General features: G+C 39.1%; 1 protein-coding gene across 2 annotated transcripts in view; it reads left to right on the top strand.

The window, feature by feature from the left end:
* The first annotated feature begins 4189 nt into the window (after nt 1-4189).
* MNAT1 (MNAT1 component of CDK activating kinase) overlaps nt 4190-13189 on the top strand; it is a 201635-nt gene continuing 192635 nt past the window's right edge. The window contains exon 1 of one of the 2 annotated variants that reach the window (XM_034993194.1): nt 4190-4562. In XM_034993194.1, the coding sequence (XP_034849085.1) occupies nt 4474-4562 (89 nt within the window). In that variant the 5' untranslated portion in view covers nt 4190-4473. The remainder of the gene's footprint in view (nt 4563-13189) is intronic. The other variant, XM_034993191.1, reaches the window with a different exon arrangement.

The following is a 13189-nucleotide window of genomic DNA, read 5'->3' as shown; positions in this document are numbered from 1 at the left end:
AAATGAGATAAGGTGTGCCAAAAAGGACCTGGCAGGTAATTAATCTTTGTTAAATGTTTGTTATCTTCCTCCTGATAGTGCAAAGTAGGAAACTTTTCAGTTGCATATATCTAATGAAAACTCATTTGGCTATATTATAGGGCAATCAAGTTCAGGTCATAGGACTCTTCTTCAGGCTTATTATCAATTAAATATAGTGCGTTTATTTGGAAGACCATGTATTGGGTTTCTGCATGTCTTCTGAGCATGTCTTTTGTCTCCAGAGCACCAAGTTCAACAAATCATATAGAAGCAGCAGTGGCCTTTTATGAATTTGCCCCCTGTAGCTACAGTGGTGTTGTATATAGCTCCAGGAGGAGATTCCTGTAGAACCAGAAGTGAAATGCAACACCCAGCTCTGGATTCCTTTAGCAGGCTGAGCCTCAGGCTCATTCTGGCAGCAATTCAAAGTGGGACCGAAAGTCCTCCACTTAAACTGGGTCAGCTCCTTTGGAATGGAACACCAGACTTGAGGGTCCATGGAGTTAATCTCAGAGCACTGGTTTACAAATGATTTGTAAAATTGTTGAATACTTCTACTTCCTACGTCTGCCATGCTGTAAACACTTGAGTCTGCTGTCCTGATATGTAGTCTAAAGTGGTGTTGTGATTTGGGAAAACGGAGTTGAGACTGGGATTGTGTGAGGGTGAAAAACAACCTGCTAGTTTCTGGATCTTTTCCTTCCTGCCTGAAGATAGTGATGAGCGGATATGGAAATCTTTTGCCATTTTAGTGTATTGGAGAAAATCTGGCTCGGCACACGTTTTTACTCTTTGCTTGAATGTATTTAATGGTGTTGACCACCAAGAGTAGAGATGTCCTTTTTCAAGGCTGACTTTGGCTGCCTTGATAGGGAAGTAGAGGGAAGGCCTATATTACTGTATGTTGGTGGGTTCTTTCCATTTCAGAAGCTCATGTACTGGTACTGTTAAGAAGTTAGGTTGTAAAGTAATCTCCCAGGTAGAGGGGGTGTTCTACTGTTATTTAGTAACCAACGGTCGATGATATGTAGTCAACATTTCTGAAGGATCATTCATTTGCCAAATATTTATTGAGTCCTGATTAAGTACAAGGTATTACACTAGGTACCGGATGATAGCAAGATGAATATTTTGGGGTCTCTGACCCTGAGGAGCTTAAAATCTGGTGGGAGAGATCAAACGCATCCATTAGAAATACAGTAGAGGGGATGGGAGTAGGCATCTTGGGGACAGATTATGAAGGTCTTTGATGGAATGCTCAGCTTGCTGTGGTGTGGGGCGCGGTAGTGGTCTGTGTCCACAGTAGTCTGTGTGTAATATCATAGCCACAGTTGATTGGTACAGGGATGGACACTTTCCCCAAACCAAAACATTCAGAATCCTTGTCGGGGGTTTTTCAAATTTTAATGAAGAAAAAATTTAAGACTGGTAGAAGGAGCCTTGGATGTAATGCTTGGGAGTTCTCAGTAACCAAGCTATCTGCCTGTGGAGAATGCGGATGAGCAGTAGGTAGGAGGGAAGGTGACCTAGGGAGTCTCATGAGTGACAGTGGAGGGAGAAGATCCTGGCAGAGACTGAGTGCCAGGTTCTAATCATCTCCCGGGTGTAGCAGCACTCTTGCCTTTTTGTGGTGATACGGATTTCCCTAGGAGCCAGAAACCCCCCTTGAACTGGACTCAGCAAAAATGTGAATTTATCGGAATCTGATACCAAACAAGGTGAAAAGCTGGAATGCAACTGGTGGGAATTTAAAAGACCTGTTGTCCCATGTCACTTGCCTCTTCTCTCTAGTCAAGTTAGTTTTTGTCTTTCAAAGGGCTTTCCCCAGAAAGTTGGAACCAGGGCTCCCAGTAGTTCTCAACTCACATTTCCTAGCTTCATTAAAGGGGTTCTACTGCTTTTCTTTTACTGCCAATTTGCAAAATTCTAGGGAAGATCTCTGATTGGTCTAGTAAGGGTTGTATATCAACCTCTAGGCCAGAGGGCCAGGATTGTGTTTGGCAAGCCCATTAGAACCACAGAAGCCTGGGGGGGGAGGAGTTGTTTTCCATAAGAAGGGGGAGGATGCTATCTTTAGACAAGGAACAAAACAATAAATGTCCCCTAAAGATGAGGAAAGCCCAGTCTGGGTCCATAGCCTGGGGGCTAGGAAACGAGGGTCTGCATTGGAGAAACATTGCCCCAGGGAGATAGAATCTATAGACACGGGAATGCTAGAAGATGAGCAGATCTGGGAAGAGAAATAATGGGCCAGTTGGGATGCTGCTGTCTTAAGAAATGTAGGAAACCTGATAGTTTGGTGGTTTTTTTTACAAAGGCTGAGGTTCCGTTTGAATCAGAAGTCAGGTGCTGTGAGGGCTTTCCTCTTCAAAGCTTTCTGATCATTCTATCTTAGTGAACCCCACGAGTAATAATGGTATGCATTTCAGAGTTTCTATTATGTACAAAGCTTTGTAGTAGGGCCACATGTCACGTAATTTAATAATTGCAGCAACCCCGTGAAGTGTATTACGTGGAGGAAAGTAACTGAGGTAAGGGAGGATAAGAAATTTGGCTCAAAAACAGGTCTGTCTGATTTAAGAGGAGTCCAGGTTCTCCCCATTACATTGCCTATTTTAGATACTACTACTGACAATAATACTTACAGTATTGTTAATAGTGGCTAACAGTTACTGAGCTCTTACTCTGTGCTAAGCACTTTAAATGAAATAACTCACTTCATCTTTACAAATATTGTCCTCGATTTATAGTTGGGAAAACTGAGGCCTGAGGTCCTGCAACTAGAAAGTGATGAAGCCAGCACTTGAATCCAGCTCTCTTGGAGTGAGGGGCCAAATCCAAAAGCACTACTTTCTGCTGTCTCTAGTTGCATGAATAATGCTCGTCCAGTAAGAGTTCCAGGTCAGCTGTTGCTACCATCCATCTCTGATAGTAATTTACAACCTGGGAAAACGATAAAGCTGGTAGCAGTGTTTCTTCCCACAGTCTTCAGCGCTTTCTTTGCCTTGGTGTCAAGGTTTGGGCTAAAGGTAGAACAATTCACAAAGTGGTTGGGGTCTCCTGTTCAAGGACATGATTAAAGGTGTCCTGGTGGTAATAAACAATAATGCCAACTTAATGAATGACTTCTCAGTGTAGTATTGGCTTAAAAAAAACAGGTGAATCCCTGATGTCTACATACTAATATAAGCCCTGTGCTGCTGTAGCTTGCTTTGGTCTGCTGGTTCCCAGATGTGGTATCCAGCTGTTTGTCAGATTCCTCCTCTGTAATCCATGGAAACCTCAACTGTATTACCACACCATGGGTTTCCTACTGAGTTCACTGTTTAAAAAAGTGGGAGTTGGAATGTTCCTTTTTTATGTTTTTATTGAAAAGAGTAAAAGTGCTATGAAAAGGTAAAATTACTATGTGTGTATATAGCTGATATTCATTGTATGGGTTAAGTTGAAAAACTTTGCATTCCTACTTCTGTTGGAATTCGGGTTAGATTATAAGCTAATGCTTGGCTTAAAAATTTTTTCACAGTAAACTAGTATTTGATGCTCATTCATTCATTCTTCACTCTACTTATTCAATAAATATCAACAAATCCTTATTATGGCGTTGAACATGTGTCCCTTACGGAGGGAGAAGTTTATCCAATAGAGCTGTTTACAGACTTTGTTTTGCAATCTTGATAAATGCAGTGGATGTGGCTTACAATTGCTGAAGAGACTCAGGCTCTCAGGTCTTACAATTGCTGAAATAAAGTGTATATTCTTGGGGGGGTTGGGTATAAGAACCAGATGACGCCGTTACGTATGCTTGACAGTCTTGAAGTAAGTGACTCTCTGCAGATGCCATATATTATTTATAGAAGTATCTGACATTTAGTGAGAATCTGTAATATTTAGGGCCAGCGTAGAGACTTTTGTTCTAGATCATTTTTCCAAACTTTTATCGGCAAATACATCGTATTTTCTGTGCTTGCATGACTGTGCAAGTATAAAGGAGAGTATAAAGCACAGGCTATCAAATTGTTAAAAAGAAAATGCCAGTCTGAATTATTGATTATGTACCGAGGGCATAAATCTTTGAAATCATGGTAATGTTTCCAGACAGTACAAGATGGAATCTATGTTCTTAGCCTTTCCCTGAAAAATACTGCTGGATGCACGGCGATGGAGTTTTGTGTGCAATTTACCATTTTAATAACCCCTACCCGAAATCTAAGGTAGTGCGCCGGCCTACGGAAGCTAAGACTGAGCCGCAGCCGCAGGACTGGAAAACTTGCTGCCGGAACGTTTGTGCTGCAGTGTCTCGCCTCCGGCCGGTGCTCATTCGCAAAGGGACCGTCTCCGCCGAGAGCCTGTTGGCAGGAGCCCGCTTGGCGTCGGGTCTGCGGAGGTTTGGGGGTGCTCTGGCTGTAGCTGAAGCAGGCGTCGGGGAGAGCCCATAGGAAAGAAGGCACCATGGACGATCAGGGCTGCCCCCGGTGTAAGACCACGAAATACCGGAACCCCTCCTTGAAGCTGATGGTGAATGTGTGCGGACACACTCTGTGAGTCGGGAGACAGTGGCTTCCGTGGGAGTGAGACGCGCCGGGTGGGAGGCGGGAGCTGGGAGATGCTTGGCCTCGGCTCAGGGGAGAAAAGGGCGTCGTTAGTTTCAACACCGGGGCGGAAAATGGGCAAGGGGAGCGTTGTTTCTGTAAACGGACTCGAGCCACTAGCCCCTGAGCCGCGCTGGCCTGCTTTGGACTGCTGGTACCCAGAGGTAGTACCCAGCAGTTTGTCAGGTTCCCCCCTTCATAGCCCATGTATTTCCACATTCTGGTGACAACTGGGGTCCAGACATGTCGCTGGTAAAAGCGTGGGGGATTGGAATGTTTAATTTCGCGCGAAATGTTTTTATTGACAAGGGCCAAATTGCTATGAAAACAAAATTACTGTGAGTATATAGTTCTGTTTGTTATGTAGGCTAATTTGAAAACCCCGTCTGTAAAGCAATTTGTCTTGATGGAGTTTGGTTAGATTTCTCATCCCTGAAAGGGAGAAAGTCTCGGCAGTTAATTTTGGAGATAGAATGATGGCTGGCATTTAACGAGGGCACATTACGTGCCAGGCACTGTTCTAAGCCTTTATCATGAATTGTCTCACTTCGTTCCCACAACAGCCCCATGAAGTAAGTACTAGTATTATTACCATTTCACAGAGAAGGAGGCTGAGACTGCTCAAGGTCCCTTATTAAGTGGGCCCTACTAGAATTGGAACACACCGTGTCTGACTCTAGAACGCTCATTTTTGGGAAAGGGACAGGAAAGAGGGAGGTTGAGTTTGTGTATTTTGAAGAATAAGTGCAGGAATTGGTCAACGTATTTCTTGCCACATTTTTAAAAAAGATTTTATTTATTTATTTGAGAGAGAAAGAGAGAAAGCGCGCCAGCACGATGGGGGGAGTGAGGAGCCGAGGCATGGGGGTGGGGGGGAAGCAGACTCCCGGCTGAGCAAGGAGCCCGATGTGGAGCTCGCTTTCCGGACTCCGATTCCCAGACTCCCAGACTCCCAGACTCCGGGGACATGACCTGAGCCTAAGACAAAGGCTTAACCGACTGAGCCACCCAGGCGCCCCTTCTCACCACATTTTTATGGTCACATATAGTTCAGTAAAGGTGGTTTCATAAAGCACTTCGGGATTAAAGGTGATATATTATGGTGAGCATATATTCCTGTAGCTTCTCTGAGGTTTCTTAGAAATAAAAAATGATGGATAATCTACAGTGTGATAGACTAGGTCTTTGGGTAAGCAAAACTTGCATGATCAGTTGTAGTTATTATAATAAGGTTTATTAACTTGCTTAATTGGTACTTTTTTCTTATTTTTATTTTCCTTTGCTTTATCCAGCAAAGGAAATGCAGTGGAACTGTGATTGAATGGTTTAAGATCAGAAAGAAGGTGAAAGTAATCAAGTAGAATGCATGGAAAAGGGAAGTGAGACAAAGAGTGTATAAAGACTGTTAGGTTTTTAGAAAGATTTTGTTCAATTTCTCTTCATTTTCCTGTATCAGGTTTGTTGGTGCTCAAGGAAAGTGAATTTGCTTTTTTTGAAGGATACTAAATGTAATTTTCTGCCAGACATTTCTGCCTAGTAGAAATTAGCTAATTGGAGAAGATTGTGATTTCAGCAAAATAAATGGCATTTTTATTAGGCAATTATGAAATAATTTATTTTTAATTAGAGATTGCTTTTGTTGTTTTCCTTAGTCCTTTTTGTTTTCTCATACGAGTTAAGAATTGTCTAAGATATTGGGGGCCTGGCTGGCTCACTTGGTAGGGCATGTGACTCCTGATCTTGGGGTTGTGAGTTTGAGCCTCACATTGGATGTAGAGATTACTTAAAAAAATAAAATCTTAAAAAAATTTGTCAGTTATTCTTGTGTTTCATTTATTTTGGTTTATTTGCTAACTTGTTAGATACAGACTGCACTTTATAGTTTTTTTGATTTGAAATATGAACAAAATGAATAAAAGAATATAGAGTATTGGCTAAGAGAATAAACTTCTGATTTTGAATTCTTTGCACAGTCCCTGTAGTGTTTGGCTTTGGACAAATTACTAACTTCTTGTGCTCATTTTTCTTATTTGTACAACAGAGGTAGCAGCACTACTTATATTACAGTGTTTGAGGATCAAATAATATATGTAAAATATTTGGAGGTGTTTTGTAGAGTTTCTGTCTCTACTGTCAAACATAGTATTTGTTTAATATATATTGGCTATCTTATTATCATTATTGTGGATAGTATGTGTGCTAAGCAGAAATGAAATTAAAACAGGAGTCATTTGGGCTACTATGAAAGACTTGCACAATAATGATTTTCTTTAAATGAATTCAAGAGACTATAAGATGTTAAAATGATAGTTTTAATTATAATGACCCTATAAATGATAGAGTGAGTAGGAGTAGTGATTCATAAAAGATAAGAAGTACAGGATTATGGAAAGATTAATTAGGAGGGTGTACTGTTTATGGGAGAAAATGCAGGAGCAAAAAGGGGAGAAGAGGTGAAACATGAAAATACTTTCCTCCCTTACCTGCTAGTAATTGAGGAAGCATATTCCCTTTTGTATCAGTTCAATCCAGCAAACACCCAAATGAATTGATTACATGTACATGAAAGAAGTTTGGATTCCATGTTTGTTTTTCAATTCAAGGATGAGCTTGAATTGTCTTAATTACAGAAAAGGGTGATATTTTTTCTTTTTCAGAACCACCTGTTTTAAGAAACAGGCCTTTCATAGAAATCTTTCATAGAATTCTGGAAGCATACTGAATTAGATGGAGTCAGTTATATCTAATTCTCATTTAAACAGGTCTTTAATAATTTAATTTTAATTCCAGCCATTTTTGGCAAAACTCGTCTCTGGAAACTTTACATGTATTTGATTTTACTGAATCTACTTTTTTCATTTTAAACATGCATAAGACACAAAATAGTAGAAAAAGCAAATATGTCCTGATATATAAAAGTCAGTATTTTGCCATATTTACTTAAGATCTTTCTTGCTCTGTCTCTTCCCTTCCTCTGTTCCTGTTTCTCTCTCACCTACTGATGAATTACTGAGAGTTTCTACTATGAATTTTGCTGATTGCATCTCTGTGGTATTGTTTAATATGTTCCTTTGTATTTTCTCTAAATTATTAGTTATATTTAGAAGCTCTATCAGGTTAAGGTTCAATTTATTTATTGTTGGAAAGAATGATTCATAAGTGGCATTTATTTGTTCTGACTGATATTTTGGACTTATATAGTACCTATATGCAAATTAGGAAACAGTGTCTACTTTGGGCAGGCAAAGTAGGAAAAGGCACTCATTCTGGTAAAATAATTTGAAAAAGGGGACTTTCTCAGTATTTGTTGTTAATTTCAAATTTTCTGTTGTGGTAAGAGAAGATACTCTATTAAATTTCAGTCTTTTGAAATTTTCTTAGAACTTATTTATGGTCCAGCAAATGGTCTGTGTTGGTGAGCAATGTACATTTGAAAAGAATGTTCTGCAACTGCTGGGTATAGTGTATTATGAATGTCAATTTGGTCAACTTGGTTGATAGTGTTACTCAGATCTTCTGTATATTTTTTAAATTATGTTAATCACCATACATTACATCATTAGTTTTTGATGTAGTGTTCCATGATTCATTGTTTGCATAGAACACCCAGTGCTCCATTCAGTACGTGCCCTCTTTAATACCCATCACCAGGCTAACCCATCCCCCCACCCCCCTCCCCTCTAGAACCCTCAGTTTGTTTCTCAGAGTCCATAGTCTCTCGTGGTTTGTCTCTCCCTCCAATTCCCCCCCTTCATTTTTCCCTTCCTGCTATCTTCTTCTTTTTTTTAACATATAATATATTATTTGTTTCAGAGGTACAGGTCTGTGATTCAACAGTCTTACACAATTCACAGCGCTCACCATAGCACATACCCTCCCCAGTGTCTGTCACCCAGCCACCCCATCAGATCTTCTATATTTTACAAATTTAATTTGTCTACTCATTTTATCAATTACTCCAACTAGATTGTGGATCTGTCAGTTTCTCCTTTTAGTTCTGTTATGTTTCATGTATTTTGAAGTTTTCTGATCAGGTACATAGATATTTAGGATTGCTCTGTCTTCCTGATGACTATCACCTTTTGTCATCGTGAAAAATGTCTCTTTTTGTCTCTTGTAGTACTCTTTGTCCTGAAGTTTTTGTCTGAATTAAATAGTCATGTCAGCTTTCTTACGCATACTGTTTGATGGTATATCTTTTTCCATACTTTTACCTTCAACCAATTTATATTAGGAGATAGTTAACATCTTGCTTTTTTACCTGGCCCCAAAATTTCTGCCTTTTAATTGGTGTATTTGTCCCTTTATATTTAATGTAATTATTGAACTCATTGGGTTTAAGTCTGCTTGTTTTCTATTTGTTCCTTTTGGTTTTTCTTGTTCCTTTCTTGCCTTATTTTGATTAATTGCATATTTTAAAGTATTGGCCTATTAGCAATAGTTCTTTGTTGTTATTTTAATATTTTTAATATTTTTTGAGTTGTTTCTCTAGGTATAACAGTGTGTATCTTTCTCAAAGTCTATTTAGAGTCATCATCTGACACTCCTCATTTTTAACTTCCCATTTAATAACTTCGCAAATGTGAACAATATAGTTCTGTTTACTCACCCATCTCATCTTTTATGCTGATGATGTATCTTTTACTTCTATATATGATTCAGTATTGTTATTTTTGCTTTAAACAGTCAGTTGTCTTTAAGGAAAAGTAGACAACTGAAAAATAGTCTTTATAAAAACATTTTTTTGAGATATAATTTTTCACATACCATAAAATTAATCCATTTTAAGTGTAGAGTTTGTGGCTTTAAGTATATTCTCAGAGATGTGCTTCCATTACCATAATCAACTTTAGAACATTTTTGCCACTTCCTAAAGAAACTCCTCATCACTTAGCCAGCACCCTCCAAACACTCCCTTTCCCCCATTGCCCTCCCCTAGCCCGAGGCAACCACTAATCTTACTTTCTGTCTCTATAGATTGCCTATTTTGGGCATTTCACATAAATGGGATCATTCAATATATGGTCCTCTGTGATTGGCTTTTTTTTTTTAATATTTTATTTTTTAAAGATTTTATTGTTATTTGACAGAGAGAGAGAGCACAAGTAGGCAGAGCGGCAGGCAGAGGCAGAGGGAGAAGCAGGCTTCCTGCTGAGCGGGGAGCTCTATGCGGGACTCAATCCCAGAACCCCGGGATCAGGACCTGAGCCGAAGATAGTCGCTTAACCAACTGAGCCACCCAGGAGCCCTCTGTGATTGGCTTTTACTTAGAATAATATTTTTATTGTTCATCCATATTGTAGCAAATCAGGACTTCATTTCTTTTTGTTCTGAGTAGTATTCCATTGTATGGCTATATCACATTTTATTTATCCATTCATTAATTGATGGACATGTGGGTTGTTTTCACTTTTTGGCTATTATGAATAATGCTGTTATGAACATTCATGTGCAAATTTTTGTATGGACAGATGATTTTGTTTCTCTCAGTTGTGTACTTACGAGTATAATTTTTGGATCATATGATAACTAAGTTTTACTATTTGAGGAACCGTAAGACTGTTTTCCAGAGTGGCTGCAGCATTTTATATTCCCACTAGTGGTGTATGAAGGTTCAGTTTCTCTACATCTTTTGCCAGCACCTGTTATTTAACTTTTTTGGATTATAGCCATCCTGGTGGGTGTAAAGTGGTGAAATGTAGTCTTTTATATTCACTTACTTATTTACTATCTTTGGTGTCCTCCTTCTTTCCTTTGGATCTGATTTTACAGTTGTCTTGATTGTTGGTGAAGGATTCTCCTAGATTTTGTTTATCCGAAAGTGTTTTTATTTCGCTTTACTGTGTGAAGGATATTTTTGCTGAATATGAAATTACAGTTTGGCATTTCACCACTTGAAAGGTACTGTTTTCTGATCTCCGTTGTTTGTCATGGGAAGCTAGCTGTTACTCACGTCTTTGGTTCCTTTTACATAAAAACCTTTTGGGGCTGCTTTAATTTTTGTTTCTGGCAGTTTGAGTATGTTCTAGGTGTGTTTGTTTTTGTTTGTTTTGTTTGTTTATATTCATCCTAGTTGAGGTTTGCTGCACTTAGATTGGTAAGTCAGTATTTTTCATCCTATTGGAAAATTTCAGTGATTCTGAACTATTTGCACTTTCTTCTTATTTTGGAGCTCCAGTTACATGTATATTGGACTCTTTGATATTCTGTAAGTCCCGGTGGTATGATTTATTTTTCTTCAGTCTTTTTTCTCTCTGTTCTTTAGTTACTTTCTGTTGACCTTCAAGTTCAACAGTCTGTTGATCAACTTTCTGTTGATCTTCAAGTTCACTGACTCCCGTATGCTATTTCTAATCTTCTGTTAAGCTCATTCAGTATATTTTTATTTTTATGCTTTTTGCTCTAGGGTTTTCATTTTATTCTTTTTTATAATTTTCATTTCTTTTATTAGATTTTTTTTTTAAAGATTTTATTTATTTATTTGACAGAGAGAGACACAACACAAGCAGGAGGAGTGGGAGAGGGAGAAAACAGGCTCCCCACGGAGCAGGGAGCCCAATGTAGGGCTCGATCCCAGGACCCTGGGACCATGACCTGAGCCGAAGGCAGACGCTTAACGACTGAGCCATCCAGGCGCCCCTCTTTTATTAGATTTTCTATTCATGCATTCATTAAGACCATATTTTTCTTTTAGTTCTTTGAATGTATTTTCCTTTAATTCTTTGAACATGTTTTGTGTTAATTCTTTTAAAATATTTATAATAGCTGATTTTAAAGTTTCTGTTTGCTAGATTGAACATCTTGGCTATTGCAGGGTTGATTTCTATTGACTGTTCTTTTTGACTATGGGTCATGTTTTTCTTTTTCCTTTTTTGAATGTTTTGTACTTTTTTAAATGTAAACTGGATCCTGTAGTTGCTACATTTTAGAGATCTTGGATTTTATTTTTCTGTGTGTGTGTTTGTGTGTGTTTTAATTTTGTAGGTAGTTCATTTTACTGGCTGATCACCTTGAACTTTGTAAGCTTGGTTTTAATCTTTGCTAGGATAGATCTGCAGAGATCCCAGTGTGTTTCCTTACTTTAGTGCAACTTAACGTCCAAACTTTTAATTCCTTGCAAAATTTGTTGGGTCCTGATTTTAAGCTTTGTTAGGGGAGTCTGGAATAAGTCTCATTTTAGGATGTGGTCCTTACTCTTAGTTGGTGCCTTTTTGGTATTTCAGCTGGATGTGTTAAGTGTTAAGGTATAATGTGGTGTCTCTACTCTGACTGGGTGGGAACTTCACAGTATGTCCACCACTCTTTTTTTTTTTTAATAAAGATTTTATTTATTTATTTGAGAGAGGGAGAGAGAGAATGAGCTGGGGAAGGGGCAAAGGGAGAGGGATAAGCAGACTCCCTTTCTCTCAAACTCTTACTTGCTGGGCATGGTCATGGAAATTGTGCCAGGTAGAAAACTGAAGCAACTGTAGGGCTCACTTTGTTAGTTTCCCATCTCTGAGGGATTATAGTGTTTGTGTTGTCTGTTGTCCAATGCCTCTAAACCCACGTCTCATACATTTGTTTGTTTTATGGTTGCTTATGGGGGGGGGAATACTAGTCTGGCATCAGTTATTCCATCATGTTTTTAAGGAAAAGCTGGTCTTGCTGTTGTTGAGTCATTTGCTTCCTATAGTCTTAGTTCTGTGTGTATATGTTCATTTTCTTACCTCAAATTGGCAATTGCTTTTAACATATTAACATTTCTTTCCTTTTGTAGTTTCTAATTTTTTCACCACCTTAGTTTTTTCCCTAATACTTTTGTAAGCATTCTTTTTTCTTTCTTTTTTAAGATTTTATTTATCTGACACAGAGAGAGAGCTAGTGAGAGAGAGAGAGAGAGAGCACAAGCAGGGGGAGCAGCGGGCAGAGGCAGAGGGAGAAGCAGGCTCCCTGTTGAGCAGGGAGCCCAATGTGGGACTCGATCCCAGGACTCTGGGATGATGACCTGAGCCGAAGGCAGATACTTAACTGACTGAGCCACCCAGGCACCCCAATTCCTCTTTTCTTTTCAATGGAGTGAATATTTTCAAGTTGATTAGAATATAATGTTGCAGGACAGCTCTAGAAAATTCATGTCTCATGTCTTCTGAATGGCAATTGCATTGAACATCTCAAGATCATTTTCCTAAAGGAGATGCTTTTTGCTTTCACTACATATATGAGTTGGTGTCCTGTATATTTTCATAATCCAAATCTACTGAGTAGCAGAAAGAACACCGAATCACAAGTTAGAAAATCTAGGTTCTCAGGGTGCCTGGGTGGCGAAGTCTGTTAAGTGTCTGACTCTTGGTTTCAGCTCAGGTCATGATCTTAGGGTTGTGAGATCGAACTGGAAATTCTCTCTCCCTCTCCTTTTGCCCCTCCCACTTGTGTGTGTACTCTCTCTCAAATCTTTTTTTTAAAAAGATTTTATTTATTTATTTGACAGAGACACAGCGAGAGAGGGAACACAAGCAGGTGGGGGAGGGGAGGGAGGAGAAGCAGGCTTCCTGTGGAGCAGGAAGCCCGGTGCTGGGATCATGACCTGAACCGAA

Source organism: Mirounga leonina, unplaced genomic scaffold, assembly GCF_011800145.1.
Source record: "Mirounga leonina isolate KUSES-001 unplaced genomic scaffold, KU_Mleo_1.0 Mir_82, whole genome shotgun sequence".
NCBI classification, from domain to species: Eukaryota; Metazoa; Chordata; class Mammalia; order Carnivora; family Phocidae; genus Mirounga; species Mirounga leonina.
Note: the sequence above shows the minus strand (reverse complement) of the source record. Positions and strands in the feature narration are given on the sequence as shown.